The sequence below is a fragment of the Podarcis gaigeae genome, assembly GCF_964106915.1.
Source record: "Podarcis gaigeae genome assembly, chromosome: 6".
In the NCBI taxonomy this organism is placed as follows: Eukaryota; Metazoa; Chordata; class Lepidosauria; order Squamata; family Lacertidae; genus Podarcis; species Podarcis gaigeae.
In genome coordinates this window covers 75,620,335-75,644,087 of record NC_139682.1, presented here as the reverse complement: position 1 = coordinate 75,644,087, position 23,753 = coordinate 75,620,335, and the positions used below count along the sequence as shown (strand labels likewise).

The 23,753-nt window shown below is 42.9% G+C and overlaps 1 protein-coding gene across 1 annotated transcript in view; it reads right to left on the bottom strand.

Moving 5' to 3' along the window:
* ABCA4 (ATP binding cassette subfamily A member 4) overlaps positions 1 to 23,753 on the bottom strand; it is a 106,718-nt gene that overhangs the window by 39,468 nt on the left and 43,497 nt on the right. Inside the window, exons 13-18 of the mRNA XM_083743151.1 lie at positions 18,036 to 18,241; positions 16,853 to 17,029; positions 11,253 to 11,475; positions 6,608 to 6,829; positions 3,385 to 3,589; positions 1,364 to 1,462 (exon numbers count right to left, since the gene is read on the bottom strand). Coding sequence (XP_083599277.1) covers positions 1,364 to 1,462; positions 3,385 to 3,589; positions 6,608 to 6,829; positions 11,253 to 11,475; positions 16,853 to 17,029; positions 18,036 to 18,241 — 1,132 coding nt within the window. The remainder of the gene's footprint in view (positions 1 to 1,363; positions 1,463 to 3,384; positions 3,590 to 6,607; positions 6,830 to 11,252; positions 11,476 to 16,852; positions 17,030 to 18,035; positions 18,242 to 23,753) is intronic.

Sequence of the window (23,753 nt, the reverse complement as noted above, 5' to 3'; positions counted from 1 at the left end):
ACTAAACCTCTTGCAGTCTTCGTTTGAAGTTCCTTTACTCCATTGCTGGCCATGCTGAGGCTTGAAATTTTCACACTGGCTTTTCAATATCGCAGTTTCTGATGTCAGACTTCTGCCCATTTATTCTTTGCACAGAGGCTGGCCTGTTGTAGGAGGTCTTTCTGGCAGATGATGGCATGTATCACAATGGAAGATGATCACATGAATGAACTTGGTATTGTTGGCAGAGTAGACACTGGGCAGAGTTGGCATATAGGTCTGATCCCTGTGCCTGCAGCTCCATTTTGTGACCTGTTGTTGCTGTTTTAAGGAGGGAGGTTCTCTGTAAGCAAGTACATGCCCACCTCCAATGGTATGTGAGAAAGAAGTGCAGTTGTCCAGCATGGGCTCTACATAGATCACCAATGATACTTTTGAAACTACATGTACAAATATTCAGGTTAACACTTCATCTGATGAAGTTGGGCTGTAGTCCATGAAAGCTTATGTCATAACAAATGGTTAGCTTTTAAGATGCTGTTAAGTCTCTTGTAGGCTTTTGCTAAAAATGCAGGAAACAAATCTGCCTCTATGTGTCTTGGATGTGTGCATCAGTTCCCAAATGGTCAGGATTCAAGAACATGCCTGTCTCAAATGGACTGAAGCACATTGCCTTTCTATTATGCATCTCTTGGTAGATGGGAGAGCATCCTTCTCTATGTCTGCTCCAGTCTCAGGTTGCTGCTGAAAAAAGGCAGCATCAGAAAGAGAAGACCTGGATCTTCCAACATATTTGCATTGAGAAAATAGATATTGTAAGACTAAAGGGAACATAGGTCATCTTTGAGTATCAGGCTTAGTTCAGACCACTTGCAAAAGTGTTGGTCACATCTGCGTGTTGGACCAGTTTTAGCCCTTGTTTGGGGATACGTCAGAAGTATGGTTTCACTTGGGGTGGGGGGCAGGAGGGAAGGGAGATTACAGAATATTTCCAGGAACAGTGAAATGCTATACCTGAGGTTCAGAGTCATTCCAGTGCCAGCTCAGTTAACATCAGAATCATGCTACTTCCTTCAGCAGTTGCCATGATAGTCCTTGTCAACTATCTCCAGACAGATCAGTAAGAGAGACACGATTTGCAGGTCGCCAGTTAATCTCAGCATAATTTAGAAAGATTTCAGACAGAACCCCGACTCGCTCTCCGGCAACACTTTTAATAACAGTGGGCCACTCAGAGTTCAAAGCCACCTGCTAAGATTCCCACTGTAAGCCTGTGTCTAATCTTTACAATGGCTCCCATAATGAATGCAAGAGAGCATTCGCCTCTAAACGGATCAGCGGTTCTCAAGTTATTTCTGAACATCAGTTTTTCCACATAACTCACCATCCACAGTTGTTGTTTTCTCAGCCTTTGGGTGCCCTGACCCTAGCCAGTAAGACTGCTGGAAAGGGAAATACCAAGGCCGTGGTATCCCATAGTCTCCTGAAACAAAAACAAGTTGGTAGGGTGCATAAACCTCTTTGTGTTTTGCCATGGGGAAAAACCCATCTATGCAAATCTTACGCTGCAATAATTACTTGGCGTTTCATTAGCAGCAAACATTGCTGTGCACTAGAAGTTCAAACAAAGCACAGCCACCCACCACCGTCTTGGCTATAAAGTTTTTTTACAGAGGGAAAGGGACAGAGGGAGAATAACTACATTCCCGATTGCCTTTGTTTTCAAAACTGAAACTCAATTTAATTAAGGAATTAAGCTATTCCCCAGACCAGGGATTGGTTGAATCTTTAATAAGCAGGCAGTGAAAGCCTGTACAGTATGTGTTCTGCCTAAGGCAAGGTTTGAAACAGGGATTTCCTAGCTCACTTTCTTAGCCACTACATCATCAGTTACACTATTACTCTGCATTCCATTACACTATGAAGTGACTTGATTCCTGTGGGCAAATCCTACCCTCAAAGTTAATTTCCAAATTCCAAAGATTAAGGGGCCACTGCAGATGAAACTGTCCAGCTGCCTTAAAAGATTTCATTCTATCTCTCTTTCTGCAGTGTCGGTGGCTCTTAAGAGAACCATCCTCCTGGTGTGCTGTGTAGCAGGGCACCAGAGAAGGAGGAACAGACCTCCTTCCCTTTTGTGCTGCTCCTGCTTCCAGTCAGTACATTTTTAACGGGAAGGGTGGGGGTGGGAGTCTGGGAGGGATGATGTTTTGCGGATCAGGTGGGAATTCTTCTCCAGCTCAGATTTTAATCCCTAGGCTCATAAAACTCGCCTCTTATTTCGGGCTATCTTTAAGAGCTCCTGAAGCTCATACCCAAACCAAGACATAGCAAGCTGGATCTGCGTCTGTACTAAGGATGTTTTATTTGATGACCTTACATAGGGGTGGGTAACTCCCCGCCTTCCACCACAAGCCAGCCAATCACCACAATGACACTAGGTGATCTATTTTTGTCTGTGCAGATGGTCAGCTAACTGTAGCCACTTCCATATCAGTGTGTGTGATGCTTTGCAAGTCCCAAGAACCAGTTTACAAAGCACTGTACACACAGCTTTGCAGGTGCAGACAGTCAACCCCCCCTGCAGCCCAGTGGTGTCTTCATCTTCCCCAAACCTTGTGTCATATATGATGTCATGTGGGTGTTCCCCCCCAAAAAAAGAAAATTACCTTGTGGGACAAATAGGGAGGGTTTGGTAAACGAGGAAATGAGAAGCTTATATCTGCTTCCACCATGGATAAAATCTGAAAATGCTATTTTAAAGTTCCTTAAAATGGAGTAGATTACAAGTCTTTTACAGAAGGGGAAAGGCTCTGAAACAATCCGGTGGTAAACAGCGTCATTTTTAGAAACCCGTATAAGAGGGAAATCAAGGGTAAGGTGTGAGATTACCTTGTTCAGATAAGATCTTTTGTGGAGCTTTGTTTTAGCTTTTGAACACATATAATATGCAGCAGGACAAGTTTCTTAAAATGCCATATACTGTACTCTTCTGAACAAAAGCAAAAGAATATAAGATCATATGATATGTTCTCCTGCCAAATTGCAAATAGTGGCCCAAGACTTACTTTGCCCTTTTGCCCTTGTGCATAATTTGCCAAAATGCTGACAGCAGGTACAAGACACCATAATATAAGGGACAGGGAGCAAAATTTTATATTCAAGGCTATAATCATGTTTATTAACTTTTTGCAGTGGTAGCTACACAGAGCCACAGGACCTAGTGTTTCCACTAGGTTTCAACTAGTTGGCATTGAACATTCTGAGATGCTATTTTTGATTTATTTTAATGTTTAGTTAAGCTCTAACTTTAAAATCCAGTTCTATTAAAATCACTCTTTAGCAGCAACAGTGTCCATAAGGCTAACTCTATTAAAAATGGGCAGGGAAGAGACATTGCCATACCTGGGAAGACATTATCCAAGTACCAAGCAAGCAATCCATAGATAAAACCATCCAAGACCATCATCTCCATAGAGAACAAGAAACTGTATTGATCTCCTTCTAGTGGGCTGGTTCGGATGTTATCCCACTGTAGCCCAAGGCCTTGCTCTTCATAGCGTGACAAGTATTCTGTACCAAACCCAAATGCCACAGGTGAAAGGAAGCTCTGGAAGAGGAAGAGGAAAGGAGGGTGTCAAGTTACCTTGATGGGGGAGGGGGGAACTCTTAGCAATGAACATATGGCAGACAAAGGAATAAAAAGGGGATGGGTAGATTTCCTTGATTAGTTTTTCCTGAATGATCCACTCCACTCATCTTCCAATATTTTAAATTTCAGAGTGTCTGTATTTGCATTATCCCGCCCCCCCTTACAGATAAACATTAACAACTGTGTACATTAAAACATTGTTGTTGTTTTTAAGCTAATGGAAAGCACAGCAATTTTCCAAGACATTTTTAAGCACCCCTAAATTGTTGTAGAATTTTGCCTCTCAACCCCCTACAAAGATTATTTGGTGAAATCCCCCCTCTCCATTTTCCCACCCACAAATATCAATCAATCAATCAATCTCTTTTACAGACATAAAAAGCACATCATATACATGGATCAGAACACAACACAGTTAGCAAAACATAGTAGGAGATACTTTAGGATAAAACTGTCCATACATCATGAAGTACGAAGATGGTTCTTAGGACCTGTGGTGATATAATTTAATAGTGTCACTCAAAAATCTTGCCACATTCTCCACAACGTCATTACTACAACAGTTCAGCAAATAAGATACCCTGGAAGAGTCAGTGTGAAAAATCCCCTCCTTTGATAAGGGCGCCAAATATATTTTTGCATAAAATGGGCAATAAAAATAAAACATGTCTGATGGATTTGACCTGGTTTGTGCCACAAGGGCGGTATATTTCAGAGAGTGGGGTTTTCGAGAATCTACCTTGCAAAACTGCAGATGGTGACATTAAATCTTGTGAGGGAAAGAGCTCTGCATAGGTGGGGATCATACAGCTGGTGTAAATATGGAGTGTCCTGGCCAAGCGAGTGTGTAATTCCCAACCCCAATGGGGAACAGGTTTTGTTGGCTGCACAGCAAAGGGTTTGGAATTCAAACTCTAGTATTCTACACTTGATTGTCTGATATGCTTCCAATTGTGGGAGCGTAAGCAGTGACTCGAAGGGCAGTGCCAAAGAATGCTCCAACTACCGCACAACTGCACTCATTTCACACGCTAGCAAGGTTATGCTTAAAATTCTACAAGGAAGGCTCAAGCAGTATATGGACCGAGAACTCCCAGAAGTACAAGCTGGATTTAGAAGAGGCAGAGGAACCAGAGACCAAATTGCAAACATGCGCTGGATTATGGAGAAAGCTAGAGAGTTCCAGAAAGACATCTACTTTTGCTTCATTAACTATGCAAAAGCCTTTGACTGTGTCGACCACAGCAAACTATGGCAAGTTCTTAAAGAAATGGGAGTGCCTGATCACCTCATCTGTCTCCTGAGAAATCTCTATGTGGGACAAGAAGCTCTATGTGGGACAAGAAGCTCCTGAGAAATCACTATGTGGGACAAGAAGCTACAGTTAGAACTGGATATGGAACAACTGATTGGTTCAAAATTGGGAAAGGAGTACAGCAAGGCTGTATATTGTCTCCCTGCTTATTTAACTTATATGCAGAATTCATCATGTGAAAGGCTGCGCTGGATGAATCCCAAGCTGGAATTAAGATTGCCAGAAGAAATATCAACAACCTCAGATATGCAGATGACACAACCTTGATGGCAGAAAGTGAGGAGGAATTAAAGAACCTTTTAATGAGGGTGAAAGAGAGCGCAAAATATGGTCTGAAGCTCAACATCAAAAAAACGAAGATCATAGCTACTGGGCCCATCACCTCCTGGCAAATAGAAGGGGAAGAAATGGAGGCAGTGAGAGATTTTACTTTCTTGGGCTCCATGATCACTGCAGATGGTGACAGCAGTCACAAAATTAAAAGACACCTGCTCCTTGGGAGAAAGGTGATGGCAAACCTAGACAGCATCTTAAAAAGTAGAGACATCACCTTGGCAACAAAGGTCCGTATAGTTAAAGCCATGGTTTTCCCAGTAGTGATGTATGGAAGTGAGAGCTGGACCATAAAGAAGGCTGATCGCCGTAGAATTGATGCTTTTGAATTATAGTGCTGGAGGAGACTCTTGAGAGTCCCATGGACTGCAAGAAGATCAAACGCTTCCATCCTTAAGGAAATTAGCCCTGAGTGCTCACTGGATCGTGAAGCTGAGGCTCTAAGACTTTGGCCATCTCATGAGAAGAGGAGACTCCCTGGAAAAGACCCTGATGTTGGGAAAGATGGAGGGCACAAGGAGAAGGGGACGACAGAGGACGAGATGGTGTTCTTGAAGCTACAAACATGAGTCTGACCAAACTGCGGGAGACAGTGGAAAACAGAAGTGCCTGGCGTGCTCTGGTCCATGGGGTCACGAAGAGTCGGACACGACTAAACAACTAAACAACAACAAGCAGTGACTCGAGTGATAGGCCACAGGTTCTGATTTTGCTCTCAATGCAACCTAGCAATTTGGAGTGGTGGGATTCTGCCAGCATGTGGGAAGTTAAAGAAGATAGATCAAATATGAAATGTAGGTTGAACCAGAATTTTATAGTGGTGAGCCACACTTTGGTTTCCAGCAGACTTTGCCCAGTTTCCAGACAAATGGCTGTATATGGCACACAATTTGGCAGCGCCAGGAGTTTGCACATAAATTTGGATTGGAAGCATTCCAACGATTGCTTAACTGCGCCAATCCATAATGGAATGCCGTACAGGAGTTTTGGGGCTACTTTGGCATTGAAAACCTTTAGTGCAGCTGGGATGAACTGGTTCCCTCTGTTGAAGAAGATACAGGTGATAGCCAGAGCTAGTGTTAGAGTATCCACTCCATTAAGTGCAAGCTTACAATGGTATTTACAGGAAGCATTATATTGGAAGTGGATGCCTAAGTATTTAAAATTTTAACCTCTTCCAATGGGTTTCTACTGATCTCCCACCTATGAGGCTTCCAAGATGTTGAGAAAACAAGATGAAATTATAAAACTTATAAATGACACAGTTTAGAGGGCACTGTGGTTTCTACTGAGTAGGGTGGTGGTAGTGGGTGAAGAGGATTTCTTACCGCCATAATCTTTAGCTTAAAAGTCAGCCGGTCCTGCCAGGCAAAGCAAACAATGTGAGGCAAGTATAGGGTAAAATAGATGACGCCACTGCAGGCAGCTGCCAGATTAGCCTTGGAAAAGAAGGTGCTGAGCAAGAAGCACTGCATGATGCTGGCCGTGGTGAAGGTCAACAGGAACAGGAACAGGAGGTGGGGGTTGCTGTAATGAAGCACTCTGCCATACTGCATTGAAAGAAAGAAAGAAAGAAAGAAAGAAAGAAAGAAAGAAAGAAAGAAAGAGAAAGATCCAGTTAATCACAGTCTCCATTGACGGCATGGCAGAGACCAGAACTCATCTCTGCTCATTCATTGCTGTCCATCCTCTCTGCCTAGGCATTTATGTCAGAGTATATTGGAAAAAGAAGGGCTGGGGTGAAACTCAAGTCAGTAGGTCTGATATTCTACCTTCTTCCAGACAATAAGATACATGAAGGGTGTATCTAGCTCTGTTCAACAACTGTGTGTGTGTGTTGTGGAAGGATGCACCTGTATGAGAATTTCTTTAAGTATCCTATGTGGTCATGCAACATATCCAATCCTTGTAAAATGCCACATCATAGTAACAGGCAGCTTAAGCTGTGCTGTTTGTTCTGTGCTGTGCATGTCATCAGTGTGGCTTCATCATACTTCTCTTTTCATGCAAGGGTGTTGCAATATTGCTGCAGCAGGTTGCTCAATGTCATAGAGTTGCTAGTAAAACCTTAGCTTCAAGATCAGGCATTTTGGGTAATGCAGCCTCCTTTAAGATCAGGGCATGGTTACCAGGAGCTATCTTGCACGGAAGGTAGCCTGCCATGGATTAAAAGATGTCAGGATGACCCTGCACACTCCTAGATAGGCACTGGGTGAATTTCTCTCCAGATGTTGTTGGATTCCAACTCCCATCAGCCCCAGCCAGCAGGACCAATGCTCAGGGATGATGGGAGTTGTAGTTCAACATCATCAGAAGGGCCACAGGTTCCTCATCCCTGTACCGAGAACTGGGTGATAACAAGGCAGGAGTACCACCATCACAGGGTAGAGTTCAAACACAGCAGTTCAGAAGACTTGTTGTCCAGATTTCTGGCTCATCATTAAGGCAGCACCCTCACTTGCTCTAAGTGCAGTTCAAAGGAACAGGTCTAGTCTAGCATGTGGGTGTCTCGTGGACTGAATCATGAATTACAAAAGCAGCTGCTTTTCAGTAATCATTAGGCCATTGCATGGATTGTTGCTATTGAAAAAAAATATCAAGTTATCATTGCTCCTCCCAGCACAAATTGTGCAGCTGCCCTCTGTTGGTCAAGGGACAATCACTTTGCTATGACTGCAACTCTATGCATGTCTACTCAGACATCCTATTGAGTTCAATGCGACTGTTTCTCAGATAAGCATGTACAGCATTGCATCCTATAGCAGTCAAATAGATAGTTCAACCAGACTAAAATTTTACAAAATGTGAAAAGTAAGAGATTTGGAATGGGGCTAAAAACATGTTCCTCCACCTCCCTAGTTTGCTTGAAGTGTTTTTATACAAATTCACACACTGCACCTTTGCCTGAAAGCAGATGCTTAAAAATAAATAAACCAAAAAGCCAAAATACTGAATTTTCAGAGCATATTCTGATTATGCATGTCATCTCTTCTTCCCAGATTACAGTTCTCTGAAAAATAGGGTCCATGAAGAAGGGAATCAACTGTCTTTTTAAAAGTTGCTGTCTTTTAAAAAGCTGAAATAGTATTTTACTGCTAAATGACATTCAAATACCCAGAACCAGGGAGATCTCATGAGGGTGGCTAAGATCTACCAGGATCCTTTGCACTGCTAAGTAAACCAAGGATGATCTTTATGAATCTTTAAGGACCCCATTACAGTGAACAGTTGGACCTCAACTGAATGTTAGCTTTATCTAATCAAGTGGGACAGATAATTGTTTTGTACTTTTAGGCCTTGTATATCTACAGCTATTTTTTGACAAAAGTTACAAATGACAATTGACCATTGTTTTATCCCACACAGGAAGTGTGCTTGTTCATGTGCAGCAGTAATTATTAACATTAAGTATAATTATTCTTGTGCAAGGAAGAATGACACACGAAAAGTGGCAGTAATGGAATAGCACAATATACAGTAGGAATTACTACTGGTATGATATCACTGCTGGCATAAACTCCTATAGAGGAATGTGTCGGCCTTTAGCGTATCTGATTATATCACCAGGGGTCTATTGCCAACAACCAGCTCATAGTTTGCCAATATGTCAGATGTCAGATCCCCTAATGTACTCTTCAAAAGATACTGCCAAAGCCATTCTCTTAACAGCAGTATTTGGCAACATACATGTGGCACGTAAGGCATTAACTACCGCATTCTAGAGAAGAAGAAAAAGATATATTGGATACACTGATCTGAATTTGAAGTGGGAAACAACCTCAGTCCAGGGGGGAAACACCAGATATAAATAACATCAGCCCTGCTGGTGAACTCAAACAAACAATAAGCACCAAATTAATGTGGTGTCAAAGTTAAGTGCTAACTATAGGACTGCATACCTAAGCCAAGCTACAATGTCAAAGCTGACACACCATATCAGTTCAGGTAGGCCTGGCAGAGGAATAATTGAACAGGAGCAGGCTTTTCTCATAAAAGTAAACTGTGCTTTAGCAGTAGTTGTTTACAAATATTTGTTCTTTAGTAAGCGCTAAGATTCTGGCATCCAGAGTCATCTTTATCAGGAAGGCTTTGTCTTTTGTTTTAGAATGCAGCAGATCACAAAGCAATCATAATAACATAGAACCCTTATAATAAACAAATAGCAAAAGGAAGCAGAACATTGAATAAAGAAAGAAATCCTTAGGGTCACCAGGAAAAAACAAGAGCGCCACACCCAACAAGAAGAAACAGAACAAAAAAAGCCAAGCCAATGGGTATACAGAGGTATGTTTTCATGCTGTTAAGTAGTTCCCAATAGGACAGAATAGTTCCCACTGCATTTTCAGTTTCGCCTTTGTCAGGAGAAATTTCCCAGGCACTATTTACTCAGAGGCATCAAAGGTGCACTCCACCCACCAGCTGCCAAGATGACCCGTGACTTAAAAGCAAGAGTTCCATCTTCTAATGAACTTAAGAATAGCTCTGTTGGATCAGGCATTGGCCCATCTAGCCCAGTATCCTGTTCTCACAGTGGCCAGCCTGATGCCTATGGGAAACCCACCAACAGAACCTGAGCACAACAGCACTCTCCCTTCTTGTGTGCTGCCTCCAAGCATGAAGGCGGAATGTAGCCATCATGGCTTGTAACCACGGATAACTTTATCCTTCATGAATTTGTCTAATCCTCTTTTAAAGCCCCCCAAGTTGGTGGCCTGCAGGAGTGAGTTCCACTGTTTAATTATGGGCTGTCCTTTTTCTGTCCTGAATCTTCCAACATTCCACTTCACTGGATGTCCATGAGTATTTTGAGCAAGGGAGAATCCATTGGGAACTATCCTAGAATGCTCATTGGATAACATTCAGCATTTATATAAAGCTTTTGAAGAATTCAAAAATTTCCTTGTTGTGCAACTCTACAAGGCAGATCAATATTATTTCCTGAGAGAATCAACAGTCTGGATAATTTTGTGTGAGCAATTAAGCTGAAAGGTGGATTCTGGTCTTTTATGGCACCCTCTGGGTTGCGCATATTTGCAGTCACTAAGAGGGCCGTTCTACATTTTGCAAAGCAATGCCCAGTTATCATGTCTGGTGGACGTTAGAAGGCCGAGTAAGTCAGAGAGAAGGAAAGAAAGAGGTTAAGGGATGGGCTGCAGCTCAGTGACGGAGCATGGAACAGGTCCCCCAGGTTAAATCCACAGCACCTCTAAATAGGTCTGGCAAAACAACTGCAAAAGTTTGGCACAGCTTTGGAGGTTATCCAAAATGTGGGGGGGTTTGTGGTTAATTTTCCTGAGCAAAACCCCTGTCTGAAACCACCGCCGGTCACTGAAGACAACACTGAGTGAGATGCACCAGTGGTCTGACCTGGCAGCTTTCTATGTAAGACTCTGCAGACCAAATAGAGGAATGCGGAGAAGCTTATTGAAAAGATCAAAGCAAACGCCGAGGGACACACTTGAGTGGTATGACTCTGTGTGCCCCCTCCCGGAAGCAACGTATTTTTTCGAACCAAGCGAACAGCTGGTGGTTGTGACAAATGAGTTAGAGGGTAGATGCCTCACAGTAAGGTTTAAAAAGAAGTGAGAGAGAGACTGAGTGAGTGTGTGTGAGAGAGAAAGAGAGAGAGAGAAATTCCTGCTTTCTGAGGCCTCCTTGAAGTGAGCAGCAATGTTTAGAACGTGACCTGTCAAACCTAATCCAACCTGAGGCACTGTCATGAAGGCAATCTTGCGAGTCTCTCAGGAGTAAACATATCTATCTCTGTCAAGTGCTGATGCTGCCTTTGGGGGCTACCTAAAGGAATGTGCCTGCTGCTACGTGCTCGGGAGGCTGATCCTTCCAGCATGTCTGTCTGTCTCTTTTTTGTATAGCTCCCATTATTCCTTGGTAGTACCGGCAACGTGAGTGCAAAATGGCACGTCTGGGCCTTGAAAAAGAAAAACTCTCCTCGCCTGGAGGTGATGCTCTTACCGTAATGAGAGTCGTCAGAAGAATCGTGCTCACAGCCATCATGATGAAGCTGTCTAGGAACCAGGTGAACCAGACAGCCCCGCTAGTGACCCCCCTGTTCTTCATGGCCTCTTTCAGCCTCATTTCTTTTTCCAGCACAATACTCTTTACCATCATGGAGACAGAGTAGATCCAAGCAAGCACCATGAAGATGGGGAAGGCACGGTTCAGAGTAACCATAAAGCTGCCCAGGAAAGAAATAAAACAAAGGTTAAAATCATACCGTCTCCAAGAGGCAGTGCAAAAGGGACGCACGGATTGAAACTGGTCTAACAGCCGTTCCTTCTCTCTAGGGAAACCTCCAATGTTTTCCATGAGAATTCAGAACATCCTCAAACTATGCTTTCTAGTTTTCTTCAGGGGAAGTCGTGAAAGTTAAGTTGGCATAAAACTGGTGTGAGTGCACAGCGTCACAGGATCCCTAAGACAGTGCAGTTTCATTATTAGGAAAGTGGATTTAAAAAATGGATTTCGCTTGAACAGGAAATGGTGCCCCATAAGGATTTATGGGTTCTGCCTTTTTAAAAATCGCCTTCCTCTGTTATTGCAGACAGTTCATAACCCATATAAACCCCCAATATATTTAAGATTCGGTAGAGTTGGCAATGGGTCGCGGGTGGCACTGTGGGTTAAACCACAGAGCCTAGGACTTGCCAATCAAAGGTCAGTGGTTCGAATCCCCACAACGGGGTGAGCTCCTGTTGCTCGGTCCCTGCTCCTGCCAACCTAGCAGTTCGAAAGCACGTCAAAGTGCAAGTAGATAAATAGGTACCGCTCTGGCGGGGAGGTAAACAGTGTTTCCGTGCGCTGCTACAGTTTGCCAGAAACGGCTTAGTCATGCTGGCCACATGACCCGGAAGATGTACACCAGCTCCCTCGGCCAATGAAGCAAGATGAGCGCCTCAACCCCAGAGTCGGCCACAGCTGGCAACAGCGCCTTTCCCCAGTCTGCTCGCTGCTATTTCCACTTGGTGGTTGATTTATCTTTGTCTAAGGTTTTTCATTATGGGATCAGAAAACACCTTCTGATTTTGTGAGCTCTGTGTTAATGGCAATCTCAATTCAATGGAACAAATCAAATTAAAAATGGAAGGGGGGAGCAGGTCTAAATTGTTCACAAGTGTATCAACGTCTGCTGGAATATTCTTTCCCTGCCATGCACAGGTAGCAATCTTGTGCTGTGGCTGAACCCACACTGACTGTGCCAAAGCCCTGCGATCAATTACCCATCTCAAATACCTGATCTAGAGGCAGATCCTGCCCTTTTGCACAGCCATGACTCCTCCTTGAGGATACAATCAAGTCAGCACATGGAGATGTAGCAATTAAAGGGGGGGGGGAATAAACCTGTATCATATGTTTATGGGATTATCTGTGTCTGTTTTGTCTGTGCTGCTAGGAGAGGGGGTGGCATCTGGAGCCAAAGATAAGATCATGGCAAGACAGATCAAGTCAGAAACAAAAGGAACGCAGGGGCAGAATATTTCTCACCTTGGCTGCTAAGTGAGGTCGCTACTGGACAAATGGAGAAAAAGAGTGTTTTTGAGAATTAATCTAGGCCATGCTATTTGTGGCAGAGAAGGGATATATTTTGCAAGCTGGTGCCTCCCAGACAGACCCTTGTGTTTAAAAAGGAAACAGAAATAGAAACTAGAGACCACAAAATGCTGCCCTTGAGGATTCTGCTGTTATTGCTTCATGATAAGGCTTCCCTGCCAAACTTCACTTTCAGAGTGCCAAGCCGCCGTGTATTTCCCCTGTCCCCCTACCAATATCTTGTCAAATAGCCAGCATGTTGCAGCTAGTATGTTGGGCAAGGAATGGGGAGAGCTGGGTTTAAATTCTCATTTAGCCATGAAGCCCGTTCACTGACTTTCAGCCTATGTTGTCTAGAGAGAGAGAAAATGAGGGTGGATCATGAGTTCCTGGGATAAAAGATGGGATATCAGTATGATAAGTATATAAACAACATACAAATGACACCCAACTAGAACAATACTTGTGACTTTACTTTCACATACTTCAACCTTACAAGGAAAGTAAGAAATATTGTTATATTTGCAGGGAGATGCTGCTATACAGTGCACACACTGAGTTGTACTCAGCATTAGTATACTCTGAGTAAACCCATTGAAATCATTAAATATAACTAACTTAGGTCCATTAATTTCAATGGGTCTACTCTGAGTAGAATTTAGTTAGCTCCAACCCATTGCTATCCTGACAATGCAATCCTACACATGTCTACTCATAAGTAACTCCCACTGAGTTCAACTCCCAAGTTAGGACCTCAACCTGATTCATGCCACTTTTTTCCTGCATAGAACCAGTATATTCACTGGAGAGGGAGCCATGCAAGACTGTATTTCCATAATCCGTCATGACAACAGATACACGAGAGAGATTTTTCACATGTGATGTTGTAAAATGAGCCTATGCGGCATTTCCCCCAAACTGAGGTGCCTTCTAAGTAGGAAAAATGCCACATATTAAATATATCTTTTACCTGGTGGAAGGTTGTATGCTCAGTGCAGTATTGTCAATGCTTAATTTAATTTAATTATTTTTAAAAATGCATGAATCTAAAAGAATAGTGTTTACATTCAAGAATTATGCTATTGGGTCTAACCACCAGAGGGCTGTCTTTCATCAGAGGCAGGCACTTCATTCACAGACAAGCAGCTATGGCAGCACATACCCAGCATACTATGATTTAGAAGAAGAGACAGCCTTGAAGCAACTTTGAAAGCGGAATTATAAAAGACGATGTAAGTGGGATCTCGTCTCATTATGTGTTGGGCCTATGCTATTAATCTAGCTCTCGTTTTACATGGGCATTTCCCCATTGTGAAACCAGTTTAAAAATGGCATTAAGAGCCCTTCCCTGTATGTAAAGAAGAGACCTGGGGGTTAATGATGATTGATGATAAATCAAAGGAATGCGAAACCTTTAGAAAAAGCTAGACCCTGGGCCTGGTCTCTTACCCTCTGTAATCTGAAAAAAGAAAGTTCATTCAGCTTCTAACCTCAGGATTGCTGAACTTAATGGATAGCTGAAGTTGAAGTAAGAGGCTGAAGAATTTGATATTGTTAGGTTTTTGTTAGGGGGCGATACACAAAACTCCAATGCTGTATGCACGACTATGACCCTACCACCCCCTACCCCATTCCTGCACATAGCAGCACAAGCAGCTGAGCCTCCACAAAACCCTGCAAAGGAAGATGCTCAGATACTGTAGCTGCAGAACTATTCACAATGCTGATCTTTCAGAGGTGTGACATTTAAAGCTCTTCATTGTTTGGAGGCTTTGGTATCTGAGGAATGACCTCTTCCCACATGTCCCTACCCAAGCCATCATCTGAGGCCCTTCTCCGAGTGTCCCCGCCTAGTGAAGGCCGTGGGTGGCTATGAGAGAAAAGGCCTTTTTAGTGGCAGACCCCTTTGTTTTTTGTTGGCATCTGTCTGTCAATGGAGTGTGCCTCCAAGGGTGAAGTCAAACCACTGTGTTAACTGCACCTAAGTGACCACCCCAGGGCAGAAGCCTGGACAGTGTGCATGGAGGGTCAGACAACAAGACCCCCCTCTTGGCCTCACTGATGCGATCCAAAAGGAAGCAGAGCAATACGTTTGGTACCAGCTTGGCTGCAGGAGTTGCCAGAAGGAGGCATGCAAGGCACCATCCAACCATCTTAGGGACTCCACTCCAAATTTGTGTAGGGTTTACTCCTTAGCCTTCTCTTCTCCCAAAGATATGCCGCAAGGCAGCAGAGGTTTTGATCAGTTTTCCTTCTCCTCAATGGGCTACATTCCCAGGTTGAGAAGACCCAACGGCAGACCCACCCATTGTGGAATGCCCTGCCTAAAGAGGCCTGGCATGGTGCCTACTCTTATATCTTTCTGGTATGGGGTTTTATTTCTTTGCTTCCTATTTTGAATTGCCTGTTTTGGTTTTATTCTTGTGCTTGATTTGTTGCTTGTATTGTATTTTTACTGCAACATTATTATTTTCATGTTTATCTGCTCATAGACTTTGTTACAGGGGCAGGGTGCTGATAAGTTATTCAAATTTTGTTTATCATTTATTACGTTTGTTTACTTTTACGAAGGAGCTCAGGATGGCATATTATCACTCCTCACTCGCATACAAACTTCAAAACAGGCCTGTGGGGTATGTAAGTCTGAAAGGAAAAGACTACGAGCTTAATAGCTGATCAGGTGTTTGAACGTGATACGGACAAGGAAGTTTTTGACCCTCTCTCTCTCTCATACCACTAGAACTTGGGGAAGATCCTGTGAAGCTGAATGTTGGAATATTTGGGACAGACAAAAGAAAGTACAGTGGACGCTCGGGTTGCGAATGTGATCCATGCGGGATGTAACCTACAGCGTTCGCAACCCGCGTCTGCGCACACGCGGGTTGCAATTCGGCGCTTCTGCGCATGTGCAAAGTGCAACCGCCGAAACCCGGAAGTAACCTGTTCCGGTACTTCAGGGTTTTGGTGGTCCACAACCCGAAAAAATGCAACCTGAAGCGGCTTTAACCCGAGGTATGGCTTTACTTCTTCACGCAGCCCAGATAAATGCTGCAGTTCGGTCCCATAAGGAACAGTTATAGCATCCAACTTGGGAGGTCTTAAAAGAGGATTAGACAAACCACAATAGTTATGCTTCTGATAGTGTGGCTCTGAGTGCCAGTTGCTGGGAATCACAAGTGAGGAGACTACACTTAGGCCCTGCTTTGGGGCTTCCCACAGGCATCTGGTTGGCCACCGTGGGAGCAGGACAACAGACCAGATGGGCCATCGACCTGATCTAGCAGGCTCTTCTTGTGTTCCTAACATGGGTCTCCCTGATTCTAGTCAGACATGCTGTCGATTTCACCGCACTGGAATCCCCAGTGGCAGCTCCACAGCTAGGAGAGTCTCTGGCTCCCTGATTTGCAAGGGCATTTCTGGGGCACAACCGCCCACACAATATCTGTGGCTGCATGAGAGAAAAAGTGAACAAAATCCTGCTAGGTTGGTCAGTGTAAAATGTTTTCCAGAGATAGGGAAAGCCACTGATTGTTTTGGAACACTGTACTGTTTCACCAAACCTTCCTTCAAGTTCTTGTTAAAAACCAGAGGAGTTTTTTAAAAACAAAAGCTCTTTCCCCTCTCCTTTTGTTTTATGGCAAGATTCAGACAGCTATAAACTCTAACTTCTCCTGTACATTCCTGCTAATGAATCCATGGACTGTTGTTTTCCCAATGGAAGTTATCCTAGACCTAAGGTCTCCTTGCTGTTCTCTATTTTAAAGTTTTAAAAAGCTCCAGTGCTTTGGTGTTGTTGTTTTTTTGTTCCAGCCTCCTTATCTCAGACTTAACCAGGGCAGCAGCCCATCCCGGACTCCTTGGGGGTGGGGAGGAGATTTGCCTAATACCTTCATCCTGGATTTGTCCAGCTTTTCAGCAAGATCAAAGGCAAAAAGCAGCCAAGCCCCCTGTAAAATCCAATCTGCCACCCACCCAGTCCCCCAATTAGTTATCAGAAACAGATCACTGTGGCTGCTCTTACTCACACATCATCTACAAAGCATGGATAGGGCATTTGTTGCAGGTAGATCCCCGAAGGCACTTCAACTCCAGTCTGTGTCTTGATGATTCCATGCTCAACCATGTCTTGCAGATATGCAAACCCTCCCCAGATGTAACGCAGATCATCCACTGGGTCAGCTCTTGGGCCAGGATCCCAGTACCTGTGAAGACATAAAAACATTACTATATGCAACCTAGAAAGCTGACTAGGGTTGACATTACAATTGACAGAGCCTCAGACTTACACTATTCAAGGTTGAAAAAGTGGCAGTTCTACCTTGATGAGAACTACAGATCCCCGCCCAGCTAGGAACTTGTGTGTTTAGCTTAAGGCTGGAGATAGATCTAGGTCACTGTTGGTGTTTTATACTTTCCAAATTGGCTTTTCAGCATTTGCTTCTAAGTCTCAGAATCCTAAGTGTAACCTGAAACCCGCAACACCTAGCAGAGATTAATTCAGCCAGTCTGCAGCCTCCATTTTGAGACTGAGCCTAAATGCAAACAGTATGGCTACAATACCCAGTCAATTTTTAATGTACTTGTGTTTTCTTCTCCTTTAATGTACTTGTGTTTTCTTCTCCTATCTCCTATCTCCTCCCCCCAGCTTTGTACAGCATCCAACCTGACGAAGAATTCTGGAGAAACCTTGCTCACTATTTTGTAACTTTTTAAGTTGGTCCTATTCAAGTTATTTCCCAATATCTTGTTTTTTTCAGCTCTTCCTATGAACTAATACAGCTATCTTTGCTTTTTATGTTACCATAAATTATGTTACACCGAGTAAATCAGGCTTTCAAGGCTTCTCTTCTGTTACCAGTCTACACAATGTGGGGTCCAATTCTAGATGTGCATTCCACACTGTACCATCATATAAAGGATGGCTGTATATTATCAAGCATCTGCTCATCTGCCTCATAACACCCTCTGATTTAGGGATTACCATTAGGCAGAATTTGGGGTGGCAAACCCCCAAAGAGTAGCAAAATATCATTTATCTAGCTTTTTATTATAATATTTTCACCACCGGGATATTCTGTCTTAGTCACTGAAATGTCTTGGCTGCTCTTATATTCTGACTCCAGCCAACCTGGGCCTAGTGCCATAGCCTAGGCAAGGCAAGCTTGGGCCAGGCCTTCAACACATTGCGAGATGCGAGACTGCCATCACCTGTCTTTGATTTTGTTCGTTTTCTCCACTGAATCTATATCCATGCGAATTTTGAATTTGACATGAGGTGGCAGCAGTCTGTTTTTTGGGTCCAGATCAGGAAAGATGAGAGCTGCCCAGAATTTATTCTCCTCCAGAAGAGAAAGAGCACGGTGAGTCACGTGGGTTTCATCAGCATGGCCTTCAAATTTATCAAGAGCCAAGCACTGAAGAGTAAAAAGGTAGAAGACACATTGGAGTAGGACAGAAGGACATACGCATTACATAAGCACAAATGGGTTCACAATAACTTTTTTGCTTCTTACTCCAAGGCAGGGATAGCCAACATGGTGCCCTCTAGGTGTTGCTGGACTCCCCATCACCCCTGACCATGGGATTTGTATTCTGCCTGATGGTTTATTCTTTTCATTTTTCTGTGGGTTTGGGTCCTGAAAAATGACTAATAAATAACTGAAATAATGGAATAAAACCAGTATCTCGAAGTCACCATATTGGTTATCCCTGCTGTAAAACAACATCAACACAACACATTGAAGACAGTTTGAAATTGTATTGCTGGTAGTTTCTTGGTTGGGAAATGAATGAGACTTGAAAACAATTTAAAAATTTAATCTAGACACGCCTTAAGACTTCTATGCCTATTCTCATGCTAAAGTGATATGTAAAAACTGGTGATTAAAAGATAAAAGGAAAGACTGAAAAGGCCAACTTAAGAATATTCCACATCTAACATTTATACTACCATCCTGTAACGTTGGAGACTGACAATGCAATCCTACATACTTCTAATTCAAAAGAGAGGGACCCCCCACAAGTTCAATGTGGATTACAATGGGTGTAGGATTGCAGCCTGAATGGAGTAATTGTAGGGTGAGAGTTGGGAGTCTGGTCATTAAAGAAATGTCTAGCCAGGAAGAACACCAAAGCAAAACCTTCATCTCAGCAAACAGAGGGAAAAGATAATGTGAGCCCACCACCTGGAAAATAAGACTGGGAGAGCAAACAAAATCACCAGGTAGAGACAAGAGGAAAGTGTCTCATCAGCACATCCAGCAGAAAGAACACACTGCAGTGAGGAGGCACCAAGACACAATTCTCTATGGGTAAACACTTCACTCAGCCTCCACTTTACTCTGCATGCTTGGGAAAGTGTAAGGGTTGAAATCATGGGCTGTGGATGAAAACTGGAGGCGTTCTTAGCATATATGCCCAGTAGGAATGAGCAGGAGGGCTGAGGATGCATCTGAAAATGTGTCTTTCACAATGAATACATAGAAATGATGTAATATGAATGGAACCATGGCAGCAATCCAGAGGTAGACACAGTTATTGGACTGGAAAATTGTCACAAACTTTTATTATTATGTAACGACCAGCAGAATCTATTTAAAAGTGTTAGGGGTGATGAAGGGATCCCATTCCACACTTCTTATATAGTCCATCCCTGCAGAAGACACTATGTGTACATGGGATATACATAAAACACATTTCCCCTGCTGAAAGAATTCTGGGAACTGTAGTTCACCACCCCAACAGAGCTATAATTCCAAACACCCTTCAACTACAGTCAACAATCATTTTGCCTGGAGGCTCCATTCCTAGATACAACGCATGTTGGCAGGGCACACATAAGTGTGCCCTGCCCCGTACCACCTTTTAAGGGACGTGTTTAGTGATATTTTCTGTCACTTCCGGGTTCAGCGCCATGCGCGCATGCGCAAACACACATCATTCAGAGACACATTAATTGGTCATTGCCTGTACAGTTCCCAGGATTCCTTGGGGGGGGTGCTTTAAATGTATCTTTATATCTGCTGATATACTGACATTTGACCACACTCCTGTGCATTGTTACAGAAAAAGCAATTGGGAACTGCAAACGTGGCATGGCAAGTATTTAAAAAAACACACATAACCATATATTTGTATTTTTATTGAGCTTCCTAACTCCGAAACCAGTGAGTTATTATCATTGTCTCATCTTGGCAAGTAAGTAGGCAGCATTCAGTTCCTAAACGGACTAGGAAGAAATGTGTTTAATTACCTCACCTCATAGAATGCCACACAAAGCCAACTTGTTTGATCTTATCTTCTATCTAGATGGTCTTTTCGGCAAGCCAACAACCAACAATTACTGTACATCAAAGTGCTTGCAGACAACTTGTGATTTAACAGGCAGACTTCTCTGAAATGTAAAGTCTCCTTTGTTTGGCCTTGTCATCTAAAGAAACTTTTCTTATGTTGTTTTAAATGGTGGGGGAGGGTGGGGGAAGCACCTCTGAATAGAAAGGATCCTGTTTTAACTAAACTGATGATGTTCCAAAATATGCCTTACTTAAAGGATATGTCAAGGCTATATCGCTTTTTAGTGGATGATCAACAAAAAGCGATGTATTATAATTATGCTCGTATGTAAAAAGGAACATTCTACAGTTCTATCACTGAAAAGTGGACATTGATAACAAAAAAGATGACAAAAACATTGCCCAAAATTAATCTGTATTGATGCAAATCAGGAAAGTAATAACTATAATATAAACAGAAATACGTCTCACCATAGTGGGGAATACTGAACAAGTGACAGTTTTCAGGATCCTGCACAATCAGAATCCTTTGAAGAAGAGGCACAGGACTTCATGAGGACATGGAAGGACCCATTAAAAGTCCTAAAGCTGACCAAAGTGCTTTGGCTCACGGATGTCTCACCTGAGCCCCACTGATAACCCATCTGAGCACAGGCCAAGGCCTGGCCTGACCCTAGATGCTCAACCTTTGTCACCTGCACTTCAAAAGGCAGCAACAGATTCAATGGGAGCCCAGAGTCTCCAGAAAGCTATGCCACCAAAGGTCTCTTCAAGTAGAGGGTTCCACTAAGAAGGATGGAGAAGACTTTGCTGTAAACAAAAATGCAGCACATCACCAAAAAGCGGAGTAGCTGGCAGTGAAGATATATGCCTTATATATCCTCCTCTGGATGCTTGATGGGTTAATAGCTCCGTGTTGAGCTTCTTAGGGTCCAGCCCACTTACTCCCTGGCTGCAGTTCTTGCTCCAGCTGCTTCAGTAGGTACTGGTCATAGACACCTGTGGTCCTGCTCAGTATACTGTCCAGCTGCTAGCTGTTGATGAGCAAATTCATATCCCTTTCTTTTATATAGTTATCTTTACACTAGACTTGGGCAGGACACAGCCTTTCAAATAAAGGATAGTCTTCTATGCAGTCTTACCAAATGCAACTATGATTTCCTAAAACCTTTATTAAAATCCAAAATGGCTGAGAGAAGATGGAATCTAGGCAGCAACTTTGATGGGGAAGGTTGCTTATCTTCCCCCCCCCCCCCGAGGGGGAAAAACTGGTTTTATGGCCCAGAAGGAAACAACACTGTCCTGAACAGAAGACCCCATGCATAACAGTAGTAAAAAGGTAAAGATAAAGGACCCCTAGATGGTTACGGTAAGTCCAGTCAAACTTGGATATGGGGTGTAATAGTAGCAACAACCAGGATCCAAATAGTTACTTAAAGCCAGACTTCCCCATCCTGGTGCTTCCAAATGTTTTAGACTCCAACTCACATCAGCCCCAGTCAACATGTGCCATGGTCAGGGATGATGGAGGGGAAGGCTGCCTTAGGCCAGAGTTGGGGAACCAGTGACCCTCCATAGGACTACAATACCCATAATTCCTGACCACAGGTCATGATGGTTAGGGCTGATGGGAGTTGGAGTCCAACAACATGCAGAAGGCCTCAGATCAGACCCCGCTGCTATAGGCACACCATTTGGGCCGGCATGCCCAGTAAATTTTTGACTTTAAACAACAACAAAAACCCTTACTATGCCACAGGCTGGGTTTTTTTTTAAAAAAAAAAGTCTTCTCAGATTCAAAAAATAGCTTGCCTCTTTGTGTGGAGAGGCTGCTGTTCAAAAACCAGAAGCCCAAAATCCCCTTGAGCATACAGTATTGGTGGTTTAGTTCAAGGATAACAGCAGCAACAATATGAAGTAACTGTAGGCAACTTATTATTTCACAAAAGCATCCTTCTTTGCAAACAAAATTGTACAACACTACTACACTACAGGTTTTTCTTTATTGAACGTAAAGGAAACTTATGGATGAACCCTTCCCTATATATTTTTCAGTTGTAACTAGAAGTTAATTAAAACAGCCACAAAAATACTTAGTGTTTTTTATAGCACTTAGCATTTATAATTTGGTAAGGAGAAGCCATCAAGTTAAATGGTCAGTAGGCTCTGGACCCTAGCAGGATACCATTGCATGCTCAGTTTTGAAATGCATATAAATGAATGCCCAAACAGAGATTGATTTAAAACTGCTTAGTTAAACAGCTTAGGTTCCACTTTCTTCAACAACATAGACACATACAGGGTGTTTTCTAAATCTCTTTCTATTGTAAGCTTCAAGGCTCTGGATCATTTTTTTGTATCCTTCCCTGAGCTATTCAGAGTGGCAACACAGAAATCCAATAAAATCAGTTTTTTAAACAAAACGTAAGTGTGTTGGAACTATCAGAGCTAGCAACAAATGCTTACAAATAATTGTTCACATCAAGTTGCTTTCTCCCATTATCCAAGTGAAGTCTGCCTCGCCCAAAGTCTTAAGTCAGAAAGATATGGGGCCCATAATTAATGCCTGCCAAGACCTCTCTTTAAAACTCCTGGGGACGCAATCAAGCCATTGTTCTACTCAACTCTCATCCTGCTCCATGCCAAAAGTTCACCTGTGTAGCATACTTTTTGCTTCATTAGCAAGACCCCCCTCCTCCCAAACCCAAGCAAGATCAATGCCCAATAACTGCGGACCTTCCCCCACAAAAAAGAGTACCACAATTTTACACATAAGAAGTGAGAAGCTACACAATTCCAAAATAAGAGGACACTATCAGCAGACTATTCATATAAAGTGGTACCTTGGTTCTCAAAAGCCTTGGTTCTCAAACGCCGAAAACCCGGAAGTAAGTTTTCCGGTTTTTGAATGTTTTTTGGAAGCCGAACGTCCAATGTGGCTGTCAGCTATTGTTCCCAGGGCACCTGCACCAATCAAAAGCTGCACCTTGTTTTTTGAACATTTTGGAAGTCAAACAGACTTCCGGAACGGATTAAGTTTGGCGCTTTTGTTTTTGCTATTTATTTTGTGTTTTTGTTTTTGAGGCTTTCTCGGTTAATTTGTTTTTGTGACCATGTGGAACCCAGTTCAGCTACTAATTGATTGTGTGACTGAGGAAATGGATAAAAGTCCCCCATCCAAACAATGACTACCATCAGTGCAGGTAAGAAAAAAAGTTAATTTTAATTTTTCTCATCTTCCATACTGTTTTATTCATTCTATAGTACATTACATTGATTACTGCTTTCATTTTATGAATCAATGCTATCGTGAGATAGAAAAATTCATGTTAAATTGCTGTTTTAGGGTAGTTTTTAAAAGTCTGGAAAGTATTAATCCATTTTGCATTACTTTCTATGGGAAAACACACCTTGGTTTTGGAACACTTTGGTTTTGGAACCGACTTCCAGAACAGATTAAGTCTGAGAACCAAGGTACCACTGTACTTGCTTTTAAGCCAACGCTTCCTTCATACATCACATGCAATTCTCCTTGCCCCCCCTTTTCCTTTTCAAATCTAAACCAGCCTCCCAAGCAGTAAAACTGGGATCAAAGTCTTAACCCTTCCCTCTTAGTTGGTTTTCAACCTCCAAA